Source organism: Neopsephotus bourkii, unplaced genomic scaffold, assembly GCF_033783945.1.
Source record: "Neopsephotus bourkii isolate Nb327-2 ecotype Australia unplaced genomic scaffold, CSIRO-AGI_Nbou_v1 NB_1780, whole genome shotgun sequence".
NCBI classification, from domain to species: domain Eukaryota; kingdom Metazoa; phylum Chordata; class Aves; order Psittaciformes; family Psittacidae; genus Neopsephotus; species Neopsephotus bourkii.
This window is the reverse complement of record NW_026902254.1, coordinates 7,342,186-7,368,708: the sequence shown is the minus strand read 5'-3', so window position 1 is coordinate 7,368,708 and position 26,523 is coordinate 7,342,186. Positions and strand designations below refer to the sequence as shown.

General features: G+C 41.8%; 1 protein-coding gene across 4 annotated transcripts in view; it reads right to left on the bottom strand.

Annotated features, from left to right (window-relative positions):
* Positions 1–26,523, bottom strand: part of RBPJ (recombination signal binding protein for immunoglobulin kappa J region) — a 143,405-nt gene that overhangs the window by 55,527 nt on the left and 61,355 nt on the right. The window contains exon 1 of one of the 4 annotated variants that reach the window (XM_061379951.1): positions 40–207. The exons of 2 other annotated variants lie outside the window; for them this stretch is intronic. In XM_061379951.1, coding sequence (XP_061235935.1) covers positions 40–59 — 20 coding nt within the window. In that variant the 5' untranslated portion in view covers positions 60–207. Of the gene's footprint in view, positions 1–39; positions 208–26,523 lie in introns of those variants that run through there. One more of the 4 variants, XM_061379953.1, reaches the window with a different exon arrangement.

Here is a 26,523-nt window from a genome sequence, read left to right as displayed (position 1 = left end):
CCGGCTGCCGGCGCGGCGCCGCGAACCCCCCGCACTCACCCTGTCACAACAGGCGCCATCTTCCACAAACTCTCGCTAAAACTCCTACTCTCGCGAGAGAGCCCCCCCTCCCGGCGCCTGGAGCGCGCGTGCGCGGGCCCGTGAGACACGCGCGGGGCGGGGGGAGGAGGGAAGGAGGTGGCGCGCACCGCCCACTCCGCGCCTGGGCTCTCCCCTCAGACACAACAGCCGAGGCGTGGGAACCGAGCCGCTCTCGCGAGAGCCGCGCGCCGCTGGCCGGCGGGCAGAGCGGTGAGAGCGGCAGCTCTCGCGAGAGCAGAGCGCGCGGGGCAGGGGGCAGGACGGGAGACTGAGGGATTCCCTCTACCCGCTCGCGCGTCTCGCTCCTGCGTCTTCCCCCGCTGGCGAGGAGGGGCGGGGAGAAACCATTCGGGGCGGGGGGGCGGATGGAACAGAGGTGACTGACAGCCTGCGGGGTTGGCCCCAGTGCCGGAGAGGGGAGCTCGCCGCTGTTCCCTCCGCCCCCCACCCCGCGGGAAGCGCCTGTGGGGCCGCCTGCCTCGTGCTGCATGTGGGCGCCGCACATGCGCGGCTGGCGGTGCGGGCAGAAGCTGCCGCTGTGAGCGGGCTGGCGACGTGGTGTGTGGGGGAGACGAAGACGTTCTTTTTCCTCGTGTAAAATCAGGAGTTCAAACGGGATCTTCTGTGGAAGTTTTGTCAGTGCCTGCTTAGACGAATCGCTTGAGTCAAACAAAACCCCAAGCTGATAACCGTCGAGCAGCTTCGCTTACCTGCCATAGCCAGAGAAAGCCAGACCGCATGGACTGGAGGGAACCTGTCGTGTTGTGTCTGGTGGCTCCGTCAGGCAGTACGGACGGACTAAGCACTTCCTGTTTATCGAGGTTAAAAATTAATTCGCACAGGACTCCATACAGAAAACAGTGGGAAACTGAAAATAAATTGATTTCCAAATAGCGAATAAAAACGCTGGAGTAGGAGGCTGGGTTGTGGAGGCACGGGCATTAGCACTAGTGGATTTCTTACACTGAAATGCTCCATCACTTTTTAAAAATTGGTTCCAAACGAGAAGCCTGTTTTCATAATACCTCTTGTCATCTGCAACCAAAAGCACAAGAAGCATTTGTTTAGCTAACACAAGCTGTTGAGTCTGCTAAGAACCGATGCAGCAAACCTTGTGGTGACCTCTCAAATCAACTGTTGAGGCACGGGAACAGAAGGTTATCTACAGATGTGCTCCAGCATTTTGACATAGCAAAAGAAGAAGACCCACATTTTGGATTTAACATGTTTTCAAGGTGAGGGTCTGTTTGTCCATTAGAAGACCATGTTGGAAAATGAATCCTTTTACATTAAGGATTCTGCCCTGTCTGTTCAACTTCCTCTCTGTCTTTAGTATGTCAATCCAACTTCAAGCACAAATGCAGTGTTGATTTAAATATCTGCTGAGATTCCAAAACCCACATAATTTATATTACTGCACCTCTCTACCTCTGCTGTCTCCCAAATTACAGAGAAAGATAACATTTCAGTAATCCTGTAAATGTGATTTTGGGTTTCTCTCCCACATATGTTCTCCACTGCTAATATTAATTCAATGAATGATGTCTCAGATGAGTAAAATCATGTTTTAAGAGATTACTTGGCAACAAAGTTTGCTGTAATTCTACTCACTGTACAAACAGCTATTGTTTGCTCTCATTAAGGGACTTTCCCCATCGTGATTTCCACCTCCTCATTAGGTTCAAAAAGACTTTGGTTGGCTCCCTCATAGGTGCAGTTCTCGGCAAAAGCACAATGCATACTGGAAATCCTCTGTATTGTTTGCAGAGACCAGCTCATAATCTATTTGGAAATCTCTTCCTAAAAACATCTTCTCCTTTTTTTTTTTTTTTTTTTTTCCCTTCCCTCCCAAGGCTAAAGAATGATCTCAGCTCATGCTCGCTCCATTCCATTAAGAATGGTTTCTGGATATTTGCCATGGACTGTCTCTAGATGGTCATTTGATGGGGCCCCTCTTTTAGTGTGTTTTGAATCAAACTGGAAAATCTAAAAATATAGCACGCAATAATCTGCATTGTCTAGACTTTTAATATTTTACAAAGAAGGCATTTTGATAACCAGATTAATTGGATACTGGAGCAGCTATGTTATTTCAAAGAATTAATAATTAGAGAAACTATTGTAGTCTTTTCCATCACCAGCAGAAGTACATTATAAGGCAAATAAGCACTGATTTTTTTTTTCCTTTTTTTCTTTTTGATGATAAACAGTCTGTAGTTCAAAAGGCCAGGAATACTATTCAAACCAAAAACAATAGCCTGAAATTGTATGAGTAGCCAGTGGAAGGAAAGATAATAAAACCACAGTGGGTTTTTTTAATATTGTTCATGCATTAATTTATCTCCTTGCTGCTATGTTTGTATTTCACATAGTGAAGTGTGAGCAAGTCCTGTTGACTATTGGAAACTGAAAGCATCTGGTACCCTGGGGAACTAAGCCCTGCTTTCTGGTCTGTAATGAATGTAAGCATTTCCAGAGCTGGAAAACACGTTTAAATATAAGGTTTGCTGCTTTTAAAACGTTGCATTTGCTATGCAGATCAGTAGTTTGATCTTTGATGTAAGCCCTCCTGAGGTTGGTGGAAGGGTTCTGAATCAGGCCCATCACTTCAGAGATGGTTTGGAGAAGCGAGGCTCCTTTGAAGGATGTAATTTCAACAAGTGTTGGGCTTCACTCTTCCCATCAGACACCTTGCTGGGTGGCTCCAGCTGGGTGCTCAGAGTCATTAGCTGCCTTCAAAAATGGAAGGCTGTTAAAGAAGGAAATCCAGTTTACTCTCACTCATAAACTGAGGGACAGGATAACCTCCTGCTTCTTTGGATTCACCAACAAATGCAGATGTGGACAGAGCCAGGTCTGCGCATCTTTCTTCTAAGGATCTTACTTTGGGTGGAAAGCGGAGGAAAGACGGGGACCCTGGCAAGAGCCGACAGGAGGGATCAGGCCCTTTGTGTAGACAAGGAGGAGATCTTTTGTCCTGGATTTTTGTCTTGCCAATGGTACTGAAGGAGTTGCTGGCCAGCAGTGTTTGAGCAACTCTAGAGCAGAACTCTACAGTGGAAGGGCAGATGGGAGCAGGAGCACTGGGTGCAAGGTGTGATCACTAGGCAGAAGATTTCAACAGGTTGTTCAACCAGTCCAGACCAAACTTTCTCCAGCTCGGCCTCAGCTCTAGGCTTCCCCTAAGCTCATTCGTTTGGGCACAGCATTAGTTAACATGCTGGATGGCTCCTTGTTTGGCAGCTCTCTCCCGCCTTGCTGGCTTGGAGAAAAATGGGAAGACAACAGATCTGCACCCATTTGTGTAGGAGCACCCTCTCTTTTATGTGCATAGCACAGCCATGTAAGAGACACAAAAGGTGACTAAGAGTACCTTTCTCATTTGAGTCTGTCTTCTTATAAAAAATAATTCATATTGTGTCTTGTAAAATCCTACCTATTTATAAAATCCAGTGACTTTAAACAGCATTGTAAGTAGTGGAACCACACAGTTACCTGAATCTTCACTATAAGCAGCAGGTTTATCTTGAGATGTTGCAGTTTGTATCTGGTGCTGTAAATCACACATTCTAGTTGTAGGTACTGTGATACAAGCCTGCTGGAATTTTATAAGCACAGGATGTACAATGTGGTTTAACCGCGTGTCTAGGAAAGAAAATAAACAGGCAGTTGCCCACAAAACATACCTTACATCTGAACTGTGGTGCACATGCCAACAAAAGTCATCGCTTAAGCTGCTAGCTGGGCAGCTTGATGTCAGAAGTGCCTCTGCCGTTTGAAGTGTATGCTGTTGTTCAGCATAGCGCAGAGGATTTGCAATGTTGTCTTGAGGATGGGCTAGTTAGCAGTCTGCAGCAGGAGTGCTGTTCAGTAGTTTTTGCTTGTGTGTCATTACCTCAGAGAGGATGGTAGCACAAAAGGAAGGTCTGAATCTGTATCTTAATGCTGGTTGAGGTATAAGTATGCCTTAGTATGGTAGTTCCCAAAAGGTACAGTTGGGCTTGAGCCTCACTGGTGTTGCCTTGCAAACAAGTACAGTCACTTCACAGATCATTTTTATAATGTAAAGACAAGATGCAGTAAGTGAGTATAGCAAGCAATAGAAAGGAAGAGGAGGACAGAAGATGAGGTTAACAGTAATATCATCATGTGGTTATTTAGGTTAGCAATGTGAACAGGTTAATGTTTGACTTCTGTAACCTCTTATTTTTAAATACTTTTCTAGAACACACTGTTGAGACACTTTGCACTGCATTAAATTTTTGCTCCTCACCCTACCCCATAAAAGTATCTGTACTTATTTTCCATTAGCTGAAGGTCTTTTTCTGTTTGTGCATGAAGTATCCTACATCTCTCTTATTCTTAATTTTACTGGACTCTTCAAAGAGTCTGTCTCTGAAACTCTCTTGCACAGTGCTCCTCCTCCTATGCACATGTTGCTTGCCCAGCAGTTACATGTGGCACCGTGTTACTCCCTTAGCCTTGCTCTCCACACACAGCTGTACTCTGTAGCAGTGGGTTGTGCCATAAGCCCACCCCATCCTCAGGGTGCCTCTGCCAGTGCCACCAGACTTCAGTGAACCTATGAATCAGCTGGAGAGTAGAATATTGGCAGAGTTGGCAGATCCTGCTCACTACCACGAGGCACCTCCAGCCCTGCATTCACAGCCACAGGCACCAGCAGAGCGGAGGCTCACCGGAGCACAAGTTGGTGCTGCCAGGATCATGGCTCTTGCGCTGCCCTGACCTTGTGGCATGCATACCCACCAAACCAGTTCTGAGATTAAACCAAGATTGGAGAGTCATTACTGACAGGGAGTGCAGCAGGAGAAACTGTAAAAATCTCTCTGCTTCCAAAATACAGCTCCTTTTCAGTCTGTCTGCTCCTGGTAGGACTGACTCTGAGCAGCGTTTGCCAAGTTGCATCCCACTGAAATCAAGAGGACAGGAAAGATTTAACTCATCAGTTAGACTGTGAATTAATCACAAATAATGAACAAAGCAAAAGGAAGATTCAAAGATTAGGCTGTGGCTCCAGATGTTTTATTTATTTTATTAATATATAAATACAGATTGAAATTGCAATGCTACAGTTCTGAATCAATATGAAAATATCTTTGTGGAGGAAAACTTTTTAACCAGAGGTGCTGTTGCAGTTCTTTTATTTTCATGACATATTAGCTTACCATCTAAACTGCCAGAGACATCTTATACCCAAGACTGTAATTCAGTGACTGATTTTTTTCAGCTAGTCTGCTCTCCCATTCATGAATCTCTTTGAGAAAATGTATGCTGACATGCTTCACCTTTACCTTCAGGTAAATTGTGTTTTTGGAAAAGCCCTCAAAGAATAAAATTCATTTGGTTCGACAAAACATGAGAGAAGCCCACGCTCTTGATTATACACATTTTTCTGCAGGATACAGTGCTTAAGGGAATTTCAGACTAACTATAACAAGGTACAAAAAGAGCTCAGCAGCCTACTCTAAAAGAAAACCACAAACTGCACAGAAACCCTTGATAAAACCACCACTAAAAATCTATTTGACATTATAAACCTTTTACTATGTCCTAAGAAAGTCTAGGTCACAGTCATAACCACACGCTATGTCAAATGGGAGGAAGCATAGATCTTAACCTGTAATTCTGCATAGAAATATGTGCACACGCGAATTTTCCTAGTTATGGTAAGAGAGGAGTTAGGAAACTAATCTCTTCATGATGAGTATAAAGCTAGGTACTGCATAAACTATTTGGAGAATTTAGTGATGGTTAAGTCTTGTGCTGGTCCTGTGTGAAGAAGTTAAACTATTTTTGTGTGTTCAGTGGCTTACAGAGACTGCCCATGGCCTCAGGCTGTGAAGATAATACTTGGTTTGGGGCTGTTGCTTTATTTACAACATTGAGGAAGTTACACATTCCTGAAACACAGTATTTTTTAAAACAGTCTAAAGGCATGGTCAAAGAACACATAATCCTAAAAAATAATCTTGTAATACTGCCATGTTGGTATCCATTTGGATGACTTCTTTTGTCCAGAACAGTTGCACAAATTCTAGCTGTTGTGGGCTTAGTCTAAGTCTAACTCTCCATTTTGAACCTCTGCTGTTCTGTAGCTCATTTCCGTAATACTCACCCGAAAAAAGAAAGAGTATTTCAGGCAGAAATTGATGAAAATAAATTCCATACAAATTGCCTAAGAATATCTCATTGCTCAGATTCAGGGTGGCTGACACTTGTGAATAAAATTATCTTGTGATTTTTTTTCTTTTAGGGCATTATATGTGACCTTTTAATGTCACTAAAGTTCATTAGTGCTTGGATATCGTATTGATGAGCTTTGTATAAATGGATGGTTGAACAGATAAGTTATAACTAAGGTAATGAGCTTATAGGTGTTATGGAGGTCACTGAAGACATGTCAGAGATGCTAATTAATTAAAGAATTTCTGTATAATTTTGTTTATTGTCAGTCTTGGTTCAGAATTTACTCTCTCTTCCTTAATCTTAACAAGTGGTGTTTCATTTTTAATGTTCCAGACAGCAGGGTGTTTTTTTTTCTAGAAATCTAGCTATCTAGCCATTCTTGTTACTCATGGCTTCATTATCAATTTGTTTTTCTGCTCATTACTGGCACTGACCTTGCCAGGAGATAAGCACGTACATATTTTTACTCATGCAATTAGACTCATTAAAGCTAATGGGATTAGTCAAGAAAGTAAAGCTACTTTTGCTTAAGTGTTTGTTATTTGAGGTGGCGTGACTAGAAACAACATCAGGAAAGTCTGGAAGGAATTCCAACTGAACACTGGTTTTCGTTATAAGTCATATAAAGAGATTCAATCATTTCTCCTTTGGCCCACCCCGATGGGTGATGAGCCCAAGGTGGTTTCACACTGGAGGTGAACAGGGATTTTCTGACATTGTTTTTTCTTAAGAAGATGGGGGCTTGTCAAACTGAAGCTGGTCTCAGCAAACTCGGTGGGGTCATTTCTTAAGTCTAGGATGAATAAATGAAAGGTAATGATAAATACACATCTCAGCCAATGGCCCAGCAGCAGAGGCTGACTGTAACATTATAGCAGTGTCAAGGTGCTGCAACCTGGGAGACTTCAGGTCTCCACGGAATATTTCATTAATGCGGGGAGTGTGAGAGGTGCAAACTCAGGTCAGGTTTCCCCTGCACAGAAAGGAGATTGCTCTGAATGAAGCAATGTAAAGGTGTCTGCTGCCTCAGGAGAATGGTCTAGCAGTTTGGATGTGGGTTTATAGATTGAGGGTCTTGTATGTGAAATCTTCAAGAGGTGTTTATGCTGCTGTAGAGTGGAGGAAAAGCCTAAAGAGGTTTTGTGGAAAAAGAAATGCATTTCCTTGCCATTATTCCTGCTGTACCTTTTGTTCCTCATTTCGAGCACTGCAAGTCTGCCTTTCTTTGACCTGCTGGCTGAAAGCCTCGCAGAAGCATTATAGCAGCCAGAAATACAATGTTCAGAGCGCAGCTGGTTTTCAGCCCCTTTCTTCGATAGCTTTCTCAGCCAGGGTTGGGAGAGGAGGGGCAGGGAGCAGTTACTCCCTACATCCCAAGGAAGTTCCCTTCTGGACCATCAGTTCAATTTAATGGCAATTGGTAACACAGGCCAAACATATAGTGGATGATTATTAACTCCAACACAAAATAATTTGTCATTTTTGACCTCTGATGAGATGCCCCATATACAATGACTTATAAAGAATCTGGCTTCTCACAATATTAAATACCAACTGCTCTGCTATAATTCTGAAGCAATAAATCTCCCATGGCCTTGGAAAAAAAAAACATCACTTGTGGACTTTCACCCATTTTATACCTTCCTGCCAAAGAAACACTTGGTTTTGTCCCTGATAAATATGAATGACAATGAAAACTTACTAAAGCTACAGTAAAGGCTATTTGTAGTCTAAATATTAAAATTCTTAGTTAATACTTATTCCTGTACCCTGGCTTTTTCTGGGTAGAGGTTAAAAACCAGCAAATCTACCACTATCTAGTGTAACGTTGGGGGTGGTGTATTTTTAAATATTACTCATTTTTCTCTAGGAAAGCAACTGATCTGTGCCCCAACACACACAGTTTTATTAACATTGGAAAGAGCCATGTGGTGTTCATATAGTGTTTAATCTCGATGAAATCTCATCACCCAAGGTTTTCTGATTAATGGCAGAGGAGGAAGACTGGAGTGACAGTTAGGGTTTCGCTAGCTCGCACTGTATATACAGCTGTTGCTGCTCAGGGGAGGGAAACGCAGGGTCTGGCTGTCTATTCCAGACAAAAAGAAATGGCACATGCTATTACTTCCAGATCATTGCAGTCCCTGCACCACCATCTGCTGGGGGTCAGAGCAGTTGTCCGGGTCGGCGTCAGTCATGCACAAACTCAATGCCTTCCACTGAGCTGCGCCCAGCAGTACATATTTACAGGAACAATAAAGCGAACCTGCTCCCTGGACACAGGCACCACAATGCTCCATCACACTGGGAACAAAGGAGCACAACGAACGTTGATATGCATTACAAAGGAGATTCTCAGGGATCACAGCTTTGTGATTTCAGGCCATAACACAAATTGAAGGGAAGGAAAACTGTCACCAATAAGCCCAAACCTAGTGATCATTGTATTTATAATTGACATAGTATCGCTAAAAGGGTGTCTGGGTCTATGTTTCCTCTTCTCCTATTTTCAGAGTACTCTCTACAAGATAGTTAAATGGTAAAGACTTAGGTTATTAATGTTAAACACTTGGATATACTGTTCTGTAACAGCAGCAGGATGATCTCTGCCACTTATCCCAGCTTGCCTGAGTGTTACCTCTTTTTACAGGGCTTATGCCATGTGCTGGAGTGAGGTGTAGAGAGTCCTGAGTGACATAAACTGAACAGTTCCTGGAAACAGGATGAGTACGACTGTGTCACTGTAATGTTGAAACCAAATAAGCAGTTTTAGCATCTCTTCATCCCAAACAACAACTAGTGAGTAATTAATTTCTTCTGCTAACAACAGCCTCTTCAACACCATCAATGTGACACATCAGGCATTACTGCACAGTACTGCAAACCTTCCACTAGTGCTATCCTGCACCCTTGGCTGAACATGCGTACACAGACATGACACCTTCCGTGGCTAGAAATGAAGGTGTCTCTCCTTGCTGTCTATTAAGGCACAGAGGTAAAGGGCAAGTTTTCTTTTTGATCTGGGTTAGCCTGCGACAGGGCCAAGTCCAGTGTTTCAGTGCTGCATCAAAATGGAACCAGGGGAGCAATGGAGCTCAGTGCAGAGACATCTGCATTGCTCAGGACAAACTCAGCAGTATTCAACTGAGTTTATTAGTTTTGTCTCAGCATCAGCACTGTTAAAATAGGCATCAGTGCCAGCATGGGGTGAGAGAAATGGGTAGCAGCCCTGGAAAGCTATGAAAAGGGCAGGTGGAGCTGGACCCAGAACATTTTTTATGGGAGGCTCACTGCCAAATAGCTAGAAGCCATGTGTACTAGCAAAAACACATGAAGGACTGCTATACTCCCTGCCTCACATAGCTGCAGTGTCTGTCACAGCCCTTCTGCAAACATAATCTCCACATATATAATCTTTGACATTTCATCTGATAATTAGTGGTTTTGGCACAAGTAAACCCAATCTTGTTAGGTCCTATCCTCAGTTGCTTTTTACTAAGCTCCACTCTGGGCATTTTTGCATAAAGCCTCTCCAGTCCATGTAATATTTGACAGCTTTCTCGGATATTTGCCTGAAACATAATATGGAAGAAGAGACCTCCAGGTAGCTGCACCCACATGCCTTCCCGGCTCCACCTCCTTTGCCTTGCTGGCACAAGGACACACCAGCAGCCAGAGCTGCAGAGCTGGTTCTGGAGCCTGCGGGGACATGTAAAGTGGCTTTTGCATGTTCCCTTGGAAAGCATCACCAGGCTCAGTTACACATTTGTACTTGGAGGGCACTAGCCCTGAGCATTCAGCACAGACCTACACAGGTTTGTACTGCAATTAGGCAGCCTTTCAGTGCCAGATCAGAACTAAAAGGATTTGTTTATTTTTTTTTTAACAGTCAAGTGTTGTGGAACTGAGTTTGAAGCAAAAACTTGCAGAAGAGTAGTCAGTGTTTAGTTTAGATACATACTAAAATGTATGTGAAGTGTAAATCACTTGATGTTTCTAATTCAGGAGAGGCGAATGCAGGCGATGGGAAGCTGGCAGAATGGCTCTGTCTGGACACTAATAGTAAAATGAAAGGGTAAAGATCCTTTAACCCCTAGGTAATTGATGTAAATCTGGCCTCAAACACATAGGAACTGAAAGTCATTCCCGAAATTATTCCAAGAGAAGTGGGGGGGGTGTCCTGTGTTTCTAGTTCATAGTAGACATGTGCTACATTGTGAAAATCATACCTTTTGGTGCTTGCACCTGTGTTTGAGGCTTTATTCTGGCAGCCAGTGACAAGATTAGCATGGGGAATAGACTTGGTTTCTCAGTCATCTTTCTAGACACAGTTCAGATATACTCTTCAAATGATGCTGTGGAAATTTAGGACTGGTTTCATGTGTTCTGCAGATAAATAAAGGACTTCTGTATTCAGGAGGTATTTTACAAGTCCTGTCTTCACTCACAAAAGTAAAACACAAGAATAGATATATTATGCCTAATAAAATTACTTTTCCTGATAAAAATAAAGCTTTTACTGCACGAGCAGTGGAACAACTGTGTTGTTCAAGTGTCGTTCCATGGCATGTTCCTGATAAAGCTTGCTCTTGTTGATGGAATACTCCCTCCTCATCAACCATAATCTGTCATTCTTAAAAGAAATGGTGCCCTATATAAAACGTATTCTTCTGCATTGTAAATCTGCCATTGTGTGAACAAACTGCCTAGTTGAAATGAATTTTTATAGTGTCTGGACCAATTAGGCATAAAGCTTAGGAATCTAAAGTTGAAACCACACAACATCCAGAGGCTGCCCTGGAAACTTTTTGTTTAGGTACTTAGGTGGGAGATGAGCTGTTGGAAAAACCTAGGCTAGAATAACTGTTTTACTTTTTATAATGCCTCTTTACTTCATCAGCATCACCCTTTGTCTCTGAGGCTGTAGATTTGTTTTTGCAAAGACCAGTTCTGTGAGTTACCATATCTCTGGGCAGTACAAATTCAGTCCACATCAGGCACAATGAAACATACGTTGCATCAGCCAGAGAATATAATACATACACATATTGGCTGTTTATGCCAGCTTTATTCTTTATGATGCCTCAATGTCAACCATGTGAGAAAAGTCATATTTGGTCAACCCCAAATTGCAGAGAGGCAAGTTTTTACCTTTTGAAGAAATTTGAGCAATTACCTTGAGCTATACCAGTTGAGCACATTGCATCAAGAGGTGGTGACATTTCTGATCTGGGATTAACCGCTGTAACTTCAGATTTACTGCCTGGTTGAGGAGCCTTGGCCTGATTTTTACCCCTAAACTACTTATATTCGGTTTCTTAATGTATCTAGCTTGAACTCATTTACAGATGTACTAACCTATCTTCTTCCAAGTATTTTCCCTGAATTGCTTCTGCAGTAACATCTGCCAGTTTTTAATGCCAGATAAATGACCATTTGGAAATAACGGTTTCATAAAATACAATTATGTAGGTTTATGAAAGCAATATTTTTGTGATTTGCAGCTGGCCTAGGGCACATATATGGTTATTGTGGACTTTTGTTGCTTTTGTCCTCCATCCCTTCTTACTGCTTCCTCTGCCCACTTACAGCATTGTATTTTTGCCCCTTGAATTTGCCTGATTGAATACGTCTTTGCAGTGGTGTTCCCTAAGCATACAACGCACGAGGTTCCACAGGCATATTGAAGATGCTTAGAACTTCAGGAGGGAGAAAAAGATATTCGAACTTTTAATATATAAATATATTTGTTCCCATTTTTTATGGTGTTACTTTTCATTGTTATAGAAATCTTCTGAAGGGATTATTGAGTGTTGTCTTGATTTAATAAACTTAGTAAGCTTTTGTCTTCTTATGTTGGATATACAAGAGTAGCTGACATTACTCTGTTCTACTTGCACCTTTTAAACCATTGCATTGTGTTAATGGCTGAGCAGCTCATCACTGAGTGACAGAACTGTGCTTGCTCAGCTTAAATACTGCTGCAAAAGTAGCACAAGGGAAAAATGGTGTCTTTAAGGTCCTCTTTCTTAATCTCTAACTAAGCTGGAGTAGTGGACTAGAAAGAGATGCGTCAGAGAGAGAAATCATAGAAATGAAGGAAAAAGAAGTAGAAAGGCAAAGGGAGAGACTGTTGCTTCAGTAAACAGAGAGAGGGATGACTGAGCAGACAGCATCAAATTGCTCCCAATCTCTGTTCTGGCACTTGCGGGTCTATTGAAAATAGGCCAGAAGGACATGCTGAATTTGTTGCTCCCATATGCAAGCCTTTTCCTCAGCAGCGAGAGAAACCAATCAGTGCTGCTTAAAAAGCAGCTGGAAACTGAGAAAACCCTGCTCCCCTGCTGCCTGGCAAGCAGCAGTACAGGGTCTTCTCAATTTCCAGCTACTACAGAGGCTCCATTGACAAAATGTGTGTGGCATTTTAAGGAGCACAATGTGACAATGAAAGAACCTGAGGGAGACAAAACAAGGAAGGGGGAGAAAAGAGGGAAGGGGGAGAATTAAATGGGAATGAGGGAGCAAGCCTACGGCAGGAGCACAAAAATAAAAATATGCTAATCACTGCAGAAGGGGTGATAAAAATAAATCATCATTGTCATATTTGACACCTCTGCACTGCTTTTTCAAAGAATATAGTTGTAATAGCAAGACTCAAGAAAACAAAGTAAGAGTTCACTAATATTTGCTCTCACCGCCTCTTTGAGATACAGGCATGCTTACTTTAGCCCCTGCTTTCACTAACATGAAGTACAGGGTAACTGGAAGATGCCAGGTCCCACACCAGGGACCATGTGATGCTGTGAACAGGACAGTTGACATCCTCACCCTCTGTTTCACAGATAAGCAGAAGGAGCCAGGAGGATGGCACGTCTTACTGTTGCTCTGAACAACAGGGAAAAAAAATAAATGCTACCAGAAAACAAGCCATGAGCTGGCTCATTTTTTCCTTTCCCTTATACTTTATTGCATCAGCTATGAGAGTACACAGGACAGGGGAAACCAGAGTATCACCAATATCTCAGACCAAAGCAGCATGGCTAGGATTTTCGTCTTTTACCACTATTTACTTGGCCATATGGTGGGAGTTCTGAGAGGGACATCCAAGAGTTCAGGGTACCGTGATACCTTTTCATACCCCACTTGTGGTGCTAGTTCATGGTGAAGTGTGGTCTGGAAACACAAGAGCTGAATTTTGTTACAAAACAACTAGGCTGGAAGGAGCTTCACAAATGTCCTCACATGGCTCATGGCCTTTCAGTTCATAGGTCCAGCTCAAGCTACTTCAGATTACAATCTACTGAAACTTATACAGGGTTAACACAGGGTCTTCAGCACCCAACAGTTTCACTCCAGGTAGAAGCTTTTTTGGGGAACAGCACAGTAAAGTAGACATGCAGAAGAAAATATTGCTTGGGAGAGAACATTAACGTTTACAGATTTTCTGGGAATTCTTGGTACTTTCTGAAAGGTCAGCAATGTGCACTATAAAAATCGAGATGATAGAAAAATAGAAACACTGTTGTTCATTTCAAGAAACAATATCCACCAGGAGCCGAGAAGGGAGTAAATACTGTATTGCCTAAGTTGGAAGCGGGTGCGCTCAATTTACCTGCATTTGCTTTTCAGCACGCTGCTGTCATCATTTTAAACTTTCTTTCTAACCAAAGGAAGGCTCCTGTCCTGATGACAGGAGTTTTGAATTTAATGAAGTTTTCTTTAAAAAATCCCAGTTATCATTCAGGTTTAAAATAAAATGCTTCCATGTGCTCTGTTAGGTTGGCAGTTACTTTCAGTCTTGAGAAATTACTCCTGTAGTTACTGCTCAGGTTAAAAAAAAAAAAAAAACAAACCAACTTTTTCTGCACAACAAACTTAATTTGATCATGACCCATGGCATCTCCACAATCCTCATTTTTTTGAACAGTGATCAGTTTGTCTTTCTCTGTAGGAATAGTACATAGTGTAGAACAGAACTTACTTACATTCTTGTGATATTTTTACTAGTGAGTGACCCTGTGTTATAATTTTGAAAGAACCTACAGATGCTTTAGCAGTTGTAAAATGAAACCACAATCATGTCTGTCTCACCAGAAATCCCCCTTTGTACAGTAGTTTAAGAATCAGACAATGTTTATTATTTCATCTGTCCGGTTCATCGATAGCAGACCAAAATTGATACCGTATTTTCAAGTCTACCATATCAGGATTTTTCCATCAGAACTGTAAGTTAATTTAAAGCAAAGGTATCTTCCTTCGTATGTAAAATATTAGCTGTACTTTTTATGTCACAGGAGAATGAGATAACAAGAGCTCTGTAGGAACTACCAGCATGATAAACAAACATGTAGAGATACTTCTCAAAATATTGTGCAAAAACCTATTTGATACCTCTTTGGTTGGTTGGTTGGTTGGGGGTTTGGGGGTATGTTTCATGGGCTGGTTATGTCTACATTAGTGAGTAATTCATCATAACAGAAATAGATCAGCATATTGAAGTAGTTAGTGCTGAGAAACAGCACATTCGTTATAAGCCCTTCAAGGATTTGAACTTCAGGCTACCTTTAACTTCACCCCTTGGACTGGCTCTTCTCACCATGCAAGTGGATTAGAGCTTCCCAAAGGCCCACTGCTTGGTTTGGACTCTTACATGCCCACTGGAGTCTGGAGTGCCTTTCATGTGCACTGCTTTTGGGTTAGTTCCCTGCAAAGGGAATTGAGTGCTCCTGTGCACCAAAAACTGCTCTGTGAATTGAACTAACGCGCAGAAATGAGGATGGTCAGGGGATGGGATTTGTTTCAAAACTGTGTTACTGCTCTGAACCAAAATGCTAATGTATAGGCAACCACACATGTTTTTGTGGCTTTGGGAAGACACTGCATGTTTTCCTGCTGTATGCACAGCCAGCAATTTTGCATGCTGGTAGTCATATATATGCTTGTATGCTTTTCTGGCCAGCAACCTCTGGTAAGTTCTCTGTGTTTAATGATGCAAAGACCAAAACCAGATATGCTGAATCATTATGCAAGCAGAGAAACCCTTATACGTACTTTACATGCAACTCAGACTAGCGGGTTTTATTTTATCAAGTGATAACAATTGTGGTCCTCACATAAACAATATCAAAAGCTGGTTTCCAAGCTGCATGATGAAATAACTGTGATGTAAACTGAGGAAGTTTTACTTCAATTTTCAAAAAAAAGAGAAAGTGATGGGTTTGCCAAATCAGGAAAAGTGTCTAAGTGTCTGTGTTTGAAGAAGGTCCTGCTCCATATGGGATTTCGTGAGAATGCATAAAGCATAAAGGGAAGAACAGAAGTCTGTAGTCATCTCAGCTTCAATTAAAGCAAAGTGCTTGAAATTCTTTCACTTAAGTATTGAATATTAAAATAAATAAGTAATTTCTGCCATTTCAGTTGGAAAAACTCACAATATTGTTCACTTCCCCTAGCTGACAAATTTTGGGCCGTCTGCGTGAAAAAGGACACAGATGTAATAACTCAAAATGATGGTATTTGTAATCTTTAAGCAGCTGATACGTAAAACTTCACCCACATACAAAGTTTAGTTTTGCTGCTAGGATGAAGCTTTCTCTTTCATATCTCAGCTTGTATCACAGTCTTCTCTTTCCACTTCTGTTTTAAGGAATGAGTACAGTACATAAATATACTTCAGCATCTGAACAAGAGAACTTTTTCTTTCCAGCTCACTTATTTTGATAGTTATTCTTGAAAAGCAAGTTGATACATTCTAAAGCTCCATGAAAAGCAACCTCTCTCTTCTGCTTCTACATTTCTCAAGGAAAAAAATAAACAAAAGCACCTCTGTCAAAATCTGAAAAGAATCGGATCTGACATCTGAAAAAAGTAGTCACCTTCCATTTGTTCTTAATCCCTTCTACCAGAGTCAATTACAGGTAGCATTGGAAAGGCAACACGTGATGTACTGAGCATGAGATCAGAGGTCAGAAGTTGCGAATGCTAATTCTGACTTTTTCGATGATTTTCAGCTTTTGTCAAGTCATTACTGTTCAAAGTTTGCCATCTGAGCAAAGGAATATTAAAGCTTTGAAGAGCAGAAGAACGAGTTCGACACTTAACAATTTACCTTTCTGATTCCTAGTGTATTTATTTGAATGAATCAGTACTTTGGTCTTAAAACACTGCTTTGAATTTTATTTACGCCTGATGGCTAGCTTTTTGCACTGAATGTTTTAATTTTGATTGGTCACATTCATTTGTGTAATTTCAGTTCCTTGGCTGGGTTGCCAGAGCTCAGGCAAGTTTCTAGTGCAGCTGCTAAAAACCAAACTAGATTTTGGTACAAGTACAAAATCTAGTTTCAGTTAATTCCTGTATATATGATTTTCATATTTGTTCTCAACAAATAATCAGGGACATTTTGAGTGAATGCATGTTTCCAGAAAGACAACAGAAAGGAATGAAGAGTAAATGGTGAAAAAGCAATTGACTGCTAAGAAGGAGAATTCCTACAGCAGTGTACTCTATTTGCTTTGCTCTACTACTCTTGAATTTCTTCCACTGGGGTCTGACCCATGAAGGGATTTGGTCACTTAAAATAGCAGTTATGTCCTGAAGTTCTGTCCTGGGTTCAGCAGTAGCAGTCATTTTTCTCCATCTTAGTAGCTGGTGCAGTGCTGTGTTTTTGACTTTCGGCCTGGGAACAGTGCTGATAGCACTGATTTTTTTAGTTACTGCTCAAATGTTTGGTCTGGCCGAGGACTTTCTGAGCCTCATGCTCTGCCAGGGAGGAGGGGAAGCCGGGAGGAAGCAGAGACAGGACACCTGACCCAAACTAGCCAAAGAGGTATTCCATACCACAGCACGTCATGCCCAGGATGTAACTGAGAGTTACCCGGAAGGGCAGGTGGACTGCGGGGTTGGATGAGTTATCGGTCAAGCAATAGTGATTTGTGTTACACCTTAGTTACTGGACTGTTCTTATCTCAACCCATGGGATTTGCATTCTTTTGATTCTCCTTCCCATCCCTCCAGGAGCAGGGGGAGGGCAGAAAGGGGGGAGAGTGAGTGAACGAGCTGTGTGGCTGGGTTTAAACCATGACAAGTTCATACTATGTGCTGTTAGAACTACAGCTTCTGCTTAAGCTTAATAGAGAGTACCCATGTTTACACTTATGAATCATACCCACAGTCTGCCTTCTAGGTTGCTTTGCTATCTGCCAAAGGGAATGGTGGCACCTAAAAACTTGGGCACTACAGGAAATTCAGGCGGACAGGCTCTGCTGCCATGGACATGCTTGAGCTCACTGGAAGCCTCCTTATTCTGACCTGGGGCTTCTTTGGCACCTGCAGTTGTACATTTGCACATATTCAGAGCTGTGTCTGTCAACTTGTAGCTTACTGCTGTCAAGACCCAACGGATACACCCGTGTCAGTGCAACAGCACCGGGGTTCTCATAAGGGCTGAATTTGGTATGAGTGGCAGGAGCAGGAAAGATTTCTCTTTGTAAAAGGCTGCCATCCGCTCCTGTGCAGTATGAAACTTGGTCCAGATTCCTGCTGATGCTATTTGAGAGGATAGTGTCTCAGACTGTAATTTTCCTATGCCCAGATGAGAGGCTAAGTTTGCCCAGAGAGCTGGGAGATGCTGCTGCCCGGGGAGCTACAATGTTGTCAGTCAGCTGTGGCTCCAGACTCCAGGCACATCACACATGCTAATTAAAACCTGCATCTAGAATGCCTTTTGCAATTATGCCTTGAAATGTCATTCTAGTTTAGGAAACTTCCAGAGACAGCCATGCTCAGCTCCTTTCTGAGTCGGAGAGGGCTCAAACCTACATTTCCCACCTCCTAGGCATCCTCTGTCTCAGCACACCTTACCTCCTTTTCTAGTTATGGCCCTAGAACAACACAAATGTATTTGTTTCCTGATCAGAATTTATTTTTTTTTAAGTTTTCCACCTAATTTTGTGCAAAACAAGAAGTTTCCTCTTAGGCACTAGAGATAGCTTCAGATTTAGTTTTTAATCTGGACTGGAGGTGGTCTATAGGGGTGTTCAGAGGTAAGGTCCCAGTTCAGTCTGATAAAACACCAGGAGCTCATTGTAAAACTGCCATCCAGATTTTTAACATCTCCTAGAGGGTTCTGATTTTCTTCTCTCAATTTAACACAAAAATATCAAGTATCTTCCCTTCCACCCCAGGTTTATGACAGGTTTAGAGCTGCAGGAGTTAACACAACTGCATCTCTGAAACAGACGGGTTTTAAAATTATATCAGACTTTTAAAATTTATATTTGGTCAGCCTTTTAAATTTGATCTCTAAAGAAAGCTTGCAGAACTCCTAAGTAATTGTTAATGGGTCACCTGGTAAGTCATGGAGATCAATACTTCTTATCCTCAACCATTACATCCCTATTAGAAGTCAGTACACAGAGACAGACAGCACAGGCTTTCACTTTAATGCAGTCCAAACAGATTAATTAAAAAGCAGGCCCAGTGCAGATGATGCCAAAAGAAAAAGTCCAAAGCATGTAAAAAAAAAAACACCAACCAACAAAACAAAAAAAAAAAAAAAAGAATTACATCATTTCCTTGTATCTTCCCTAAGGACAAGGGATTGGAGAGTATGAGTCAGTCTGAAGAAATGAAATGGAAACAGCCCAGCTTTTAGAGATTTTTCCTTGCGCTTACCGTATGGAGCATAGTGGGCCACTGAGAACAGCAGCTGCTGAGTTGCTGAGCAGCAATCTGACTGCTTGCTAGGTTTTAAAACAAGAGTGAAGGGGTGCATGTGGATAGCTTGGCCTTACAATTCATGAGAAGATATAATGACCAGGAAAAGTGGCCTTGAATAGAGGGCAGCATGGCCTTGTGGACATGACATCTGCTGCCTACAGTCAGCTACAAAGTAGGTGTGCCCTGCAGCTAGGGGGTGAAATATTTTCAAAGCTCCTTAGAGAGAAGAACACATATGGCATGTCCTTTGGGTGCTCAGGCCTTTTTTTTACTCCTCTATTTTCCAGTCTGTATTACAGAAGTGCTGGATGGGTGAAGTAGTTGACTCACATGTTGCTTTTGTGTGGTACAGTACATTTTGTCCATAACTTACGACATGCCTATTACTTTGCCATGTGCTCACCATGCTCATTGTGTTTGACATGTTTGACAGTGTCAAGTATTCTGACACATTACATGTAATAATGCAATGTATTTTTCTGCTCAATAAATTGAGTGCGTGAGTCTTTTCTGGGTACTTACGAACTTCCTACTGTGTCAAAATGGGAGTGTTCACTTCTGTTTAAATACTGCTCAAAATAATGAAGAGTCATCTGTTTGAGCCAGGGGTTCATTTGATAGTGTCATTTACAATTCCTTTAATATCAATGATATTCCACCAGGTCAGGGTCTCTAAGGACACTTTTATAGATGTAAGTCTGTGTTGTTTGCACTGGTGGAGGAAACAAAAAAAGCAACACGACATATTTTTGTGCATGCTCCCCAGTGCCACTGAAGTATTTCAGTGATCAAACCTGGTACTACCTTGGACTGCCCTGGAGCCCCTCCAGATCACAGCTTGCAGATCAGAAGGCTTAAACCCAACTCAAGTTTCATTGTTCCCTGATTCCTGAGATTTCATTTCAGAAGGAGAGGATCTGAGGCATACTTTTGCCCATATTTTTAAAACTTTTCTGTTTTTCACCAGTAATTTCTACAGCCTCTTCTGTCTTTTTTGTATCATGTTCCTTCCCTGGTCCAAACGGCTAGTCTGGCAATCATGAAGTTGTCTAAAAGACTTAAAGTTAAGAGTGTGTGTAGAACTGATGGAGGATTTAAGATGAGAAGGTGGGAAAGACCTACCTGGCAATATATGTATAATTTCTTTTGATAGATTAGAGCCAAACCCCCTTGAAATTAATTTGATTGTATCACAGTTTCAGTTTTCATTTAGAACAAAGTCCCTCTGAAGAAATATTACTGGTGCCTGAAACAGTAGCTGTGAGCAATGCTGATCTTCATCATGAAGTTCAGTAGCACTTAGTAGCTTCAGGGTTCCCTCACAACTTTATCAAATGGCTTCATGTGCCAGGAGGAGGAAAATGTGAAGACCCTATTAAACTCTCCAAAACTTTGGCTTTTGCAGTAATGACCTCTTTGCTTCCGTCAGCCTAAGAGGGGCAAATGGGAATGAACTGTGGGGTGAGTATGGGAAGCCAGCACTATGCAATCTTCAGGGCATGCTGTGCCTTGGGCAGAGGCTTGCAGTCATCTGACCCTGTGCTCAGCATCTGTTTCCCCGAATTGTAAATAGTTCCATTACCATCGTGCTGTTTTACCATCCTGCAAATGCAAATTTGCCCTATGACAGAATGAAACCTACCTCTGACAGAGCAGATTTCACCATCCTGTATTATGTGTGCACGTTATGCACAGGTCCTGCGTAAGTCTTCTGAAGTGTACTACTGATTGTTTACATATGTTATCAGGGGGAAAAAAAAACAGGAAAGGAAAGCTGGCAACTCATGCTGCCAAGAGACCTGGCAGTGGCTAGAAACACATTCAGATCATTTCCAGTCAACAGGCTTTGTTTTCATTTTAAAAAAAGCCCCTTCCTAGAAAGTTGCTGCACTGTTTTTTTATTCCGTTACAGTCAGTCCAGAGGAGTACTTGCAATGGCTCCTGTCCTTAAAATTAAAGTAGGCAATGTCAGGAGATGCTTTCAGACAGCAAGTGGAAGGTCTGGTAAGATACTGTGCTTTATGCAAGTTCAAAATATGCAGTGCTGGTTGGAGCTATGATCACGGTTTTGTGTGATAAAGGCCTTTTCGTGATAATGAAGTCAGGAACTTGTGATGCCAATAGAAATCAATGCCAAATGAAGAAGATAAAAGTTTAGGATCTAGATGTGTTTCTCATCTTCAGCTCAAGCTCTGCAATGGAGGACTAGGACTCCAGCTGGCTGCATTTAAGGGTCGCCTGTAGCAGAGGGGATGTTTCCTTCACCAGCTGAGCCAGAAATGCTCACAGCTTTTCTGAAAAGAAAATATTAGAAGGAATAGATCCCAAAGCAAGTTCAGTTATAGTCTAACTCAAGTTCTCTCACATGTGTTTAAATCTGTGCTTTATCAGCTCATCTGCACCCATTCACAGTACAGGCAGTACTGGAAACTTTATTAGGGTGAAATAAAAGTTGCAAACTAGATCAGCATCTCAAATACTACCATCCCAGCTGGTCCAGCCCAACCTCCAGGAGTCCTTGGCTATCAATACAAAAGTGTTCTCAGAGGGTTTAGCATCCGGCAACTCAAGACTGCGGTTTTTGAAAGTGCTGACTCATTTTCCAATAGCAGCCTTAATATCAACACTGCCTGAAGAGATACGATATTCATACTAGCATCCTCCAGGAAGAAATTCAAGTGCAAGCGAACACAATGATAAAGAGCTCTCACATAAATTCTATGTGAGAAGATGCAGTGTTATTAGCATCAGCATTTCTTTTGACATGTTAGTCGTCAGGAGCACAAGGATAGCAGTTGCACTGATAAATTCACTTAATGTCCACAGTCAGATTCCAAATGTAAAACCAAAACACAAGGATTATTTTCTGTCATTGTAAGCAAGTAGAAAAGTGACAAAAGCTACACTGAGGAGACTAGACTAAAGTTAGGATCCTGGTTTTACTGTGTCATCCCTAGATAAGGGAAGACCAAAGAACACCTATTGGATGCTGAAGTTTCTTACAGGTTACAGCATGCACTACTTCCCCATCCTCCATGGCCACTACAGATATGGTCATGTCAGAGATTGTTGCTGCTAGGTCACATGCTCCAGTACACCAATGCAAGACATAAAAAGTTGTCAATGATACAGGTAAAAAAACTAGTTCTTGTAGGCTGAGATGTCAGAGATGACAAAAACCATAGCTGGAAAGGAAACAAAAAAAGTTACACTGTTCAGTCAGAACTTAGTGGACACAACCAGCTTCTGCTGTTTTTCTTATGAAAGGGACAGAGATATTTTCTCCTAAAGACTGACAGTGGTAGGACATGGCATGCAGAAACTTCATCCCTGGAGGTATTCCAGACCAGCAGAAATGGAAAACAACCTTGAAATATATGGACTTTGGTGCCCAGATCTTCATCCAAAATACCTAATCCTGATCTGAGCTACTTCAGATGGCAACAAAACAATCGTTGGTACCAGACTCCCAAACATAGCCCCATCTATGAACTTTTTACATGTTTGGTAGTAGGGGGAAAGTTTGGATGAGCTAATTATGTCTGAGGCTATCTTGGTTCCCTGTTGCAGGCTGACCAGGAATATTCTTGAGTTTAGCTCTTCTGCAAGAACTGTCTGACTTCTTTCCATGAGAAAAGTGAAAGTGGACCATCACTGTTAATCACTATACAGAAAAGCCATCATCTGCCTTCATCTCATGCTCATGGTTCCTGCAAGTGTTAGACAGCCTCTGGCTCAGAGCCAGCTCGTGGTATTGGCAGCAAGAACTCATTTCTATTAGTTTCTTTAATTCTCTGTTACTCTCACAGATCTGAAAAGAGATGAATCAAAAATAATTGTGTGCTTAAAAAGTAACACTGACTTGTTCATTAAACCTTGCTGGGGCACTGGGTGCAGGCACTTGAATGATCTGGAAAATATGAAAAGAACTTGGCTTGGAAACAAGAACAGAGCTGATACATGGTAATGGTGAAAACAGAAGGAGAAGCTATATAATACAGGCAAATTCCTATTGAATGCCTCTTTGTCTTGCTTTAAAGAAATACAGAGAAACACTCAAGATGTACAGATAACTAGCCAGTGTTCCTCACTGCAGAGCCCAAGGAAAGAAGGAAATGCTTCAAGGGTTAGTTCCTGGCTATATGGAATATTGCTGAACTGGAAGCAGTCAGGTGGAGTTCATCCTGATAGTCCCGCAAACCATTTTATCAGAAAAATATACAGTAATCAGTAAGAAGCAGCCACAGTGTTTTCCCACCACTTTGTGCTTTATAGGAGTACAGGGAAAGGGGGAGAGAGACTTGAGGGTGGGGGGACAGTGTCACGCTGTATGTTGACTAATGAGCTTGGTCTATGTTAAGATGTATCTTACAGAAAGGGGAAAAAGAACTCTGGTTGCATGTGAGCTTCAGCTCTTCCTATTGCCTACTAATTATATATTCTGTTTGTTAGGACAATGTTTTTTTGCATATCTGTTCATATACGGTACTGGAGGAATAAAGATCCGTCAATAAACTGATGGATGTTACATTCTGTAATGTCTTTGCAGCTGCCTCTGCTGCTACAGTACCAGCTGGGGAGAGGCTCTAGAAGCATTAGTCCTGCTTCACAGGCTGATCACTGGCTCAGTGAAGACGAAATTTCTCTTATTTACCAAAGTATGAAATTAGAGGCAGAGTATTATACCTTCAGAAAAACTGATATTGGCTGCTTTCAGAGATAAGAGTACAGGCTTAGCCTTCAATCAAGATCCACAAAAATACAATTTTAGCATCTTTTCTATTTATGCCAATCTGGGTCTTAAATTGGATCACTGTATTTCAGTGTGATGTTTCATAATGGTTTTGATATACAGCTTTCATTGTCTCACTGTAAGGATACAAGTGTCTCATCTTAAAAAACTATATGTGTTGTGTGCCAACTTCTCAGTTTAGATTCAGGAATACAATCGCTCTCGGTTTGTACTCAGTTCCCAGGTCAAAGTGCAGACCTGCTTTAATTGCATCCTTTGAACAGTGACATTGAAAAAAAAATAATTATAGGGTAGTAAAAACAAAGGCAAAATGACCCATTGAGGTTTCTGGTTCAGGCAAGCTCTTACACTGTTATTCTACTAGTTCCCTTCCAGCTGACACATGATGCATAGATACTTGTTAATGTACTGTGACCCAATTATGAGAAAGAAAATCCCAGCCTTGTCCTTAGCAAGGTGATTAAGATGGGCAGGAAGAGTTTTTATTCTATTTTGTAGGGTTAAAACTATAGGAATGATGGCATGACAGCAACTGTCTCTTCTGACATTTTAGAGACACATTTACTGTGACCACTGCATAAGCAATCCTGGGGCCAGGGGCTGGCAGGGGGGAGGAGGGATTGGGTCCTACTTGAGCCAAGAGCACGAAAGCCTTGGAAGCTCTGGCTTTAGCTTTATTTTGGCGTTCATCTCTGTAGCAGTCAGCTTGCAACCTCAGCTCAAGCCAAAATTTTCCTCCTGGCCAGGCAACCTGCCACAGAGGTGGCTGCAGAGGCTCACTGCTAATTCTGACCTAGGCCGAGGGTCCCAGGGTTTCCAGGCTTCCAGTCCAGCTGGCTTTCTAGGCTCCCCAAGTCTGCCTGGAGTGTCAAAGCCATGGCAGATTCTGACATGATTCCGGTTGATTTCACTACTCCCTACCCTCACTAGCAGCTGCTTTCTCAAAGCTGTGGTCCCTAGAGAGCACCTTTCACTCTGGAAATTATGTGTGTTGGTATTTCTAGAATGATATTTTTCTTTCATTTTGCCTGCTCAGTGGGAAATTTCTCAGGCTTTTTTTCTCCTCTAATATTCGTATAAACAAATTTCAAAATGCCAAAATTTCATCCCTTCAGATATTCTGGGACTTGGCTGCTTCCAGTGCAAATGTTGGTATTTGAATCCCAAGAAAGATTTAATTGATTCAGATGGTGACACTCCCTCAAAATGTAGCAGGGTTACCCTAATGAAGGGAAAGGTAAGGCTCTGTTGACAAGGTACATCCTCTTTGTGTTTAAAATATGAGGAATTTTATCGCATGAAAGGATCATATCCAGGTTCCTTGGTTTTCCATATTCTTTACACTGAAACAAGATGCTGAACAAAGCTGAACAACAGCTGTAAATTAAGAACAGTGAATTTTGTTTCCTCTTCAACTTCAGTAAAGTCTCTCTGCCCAGCAATCTTTGATGCTGTCCTTTGTGGGTTGTTTTGTAAAATATCCCCTTTAAGGCTGACAAACAAGTACCTACTCACTCATGAAAGAAAAACTGTTAATGTTGCTGCATAAGGAAAAGTCCATAGCTTTCTAATTCTTAAACTTCCTGTGCTCCTGTGTCTGAACAATATAGAATTGTGTCGGGAAGGAAAGCATGTCCCCAGTGGTACCTGTCTGAGCTTGGCATTAGACCATCATTTAAGGATACACCTAAATGCAGTTTCAGAAGGCTCCAAAGCTGACACTTGCCTGAACATTTAGCGTTGCCTTAGTTTTAATACTGGTTTTGTCTACCTTTTGCAGTTAACAGTGTATATTTTTAGATGGTTCTGGGGTGCTCTGGTTTCCAAAGCAGGAAACCCCTGCAGCCATTGTGCTGGGTCAGATGAAGAACAGAGCAAAGCACCACTGCTTTGTAACTATCATATCTCTCTGCAGGGCTTCTGAGAAAAAAATAAATTAAAAATAGCTTCCTGGTTTAACAGGAAACTTCCTGTTATTTGTATAGTCCTCTCTGTCACCTAATGCAAGGTGTCAAGTTATGAAGGAAATGTAGTGTCTCAAGTATTATACCTCCATGAAGCTGAACCAGTTCTCATTTGCATTGCTTCATTCTCATGGGTACTAGAAGTAGCTTGAACAGCAAAGCAAAATGAGGAAGTTTTTGGATGACTTTTTTTCTGCTAGAAATTCTTGTTCATTTTATTTTAAAAGGAACTGTGGGGGAAGAGAAGAGTCTTTTCAGTATTATACCTTTAACATGTATGTGCTTTCAGCTCTCTCTCAGCCTCCAACAAAGCCTTAAGGAATAGGGCCTTTAACCTCACAGGTATTTAAAGCCTCAAGGCTGTAAACAAGACACTGTAGAATATTACTTCTTTTGTGCATTATGGTAGAAAACAGCATCATATGGGAGAATGATACTTGGCACTGTGAGCTGATGGGTTGTAAAATTAGGAGACTTATTTTTTCTGCCTTTCTATTATTTCAATATTATTGGCAAGTGTGTGGTCATTACATATGATGCCTCCCATCCCTGTATTGTCAGTAGGATAAAGGATATTGCAGAGTGTTTGGAGTAGCAAGACATGAAGCATAGTGTGGGTCCTCTTACTGCTAAGCAATTTTACTGGTACAGACTGCAACTGAATTTGCAAAGGTTCAAGCATGGATATAGGCAATCTGGCTCCAAGGCAAAGTGTTATTTTACTGGTGCAGATCCAGGGAAGCCAGAAACCAGCAGATGTCCGTGCTGTGGAATGAAGGGACTTTTCTGTAGGGAATG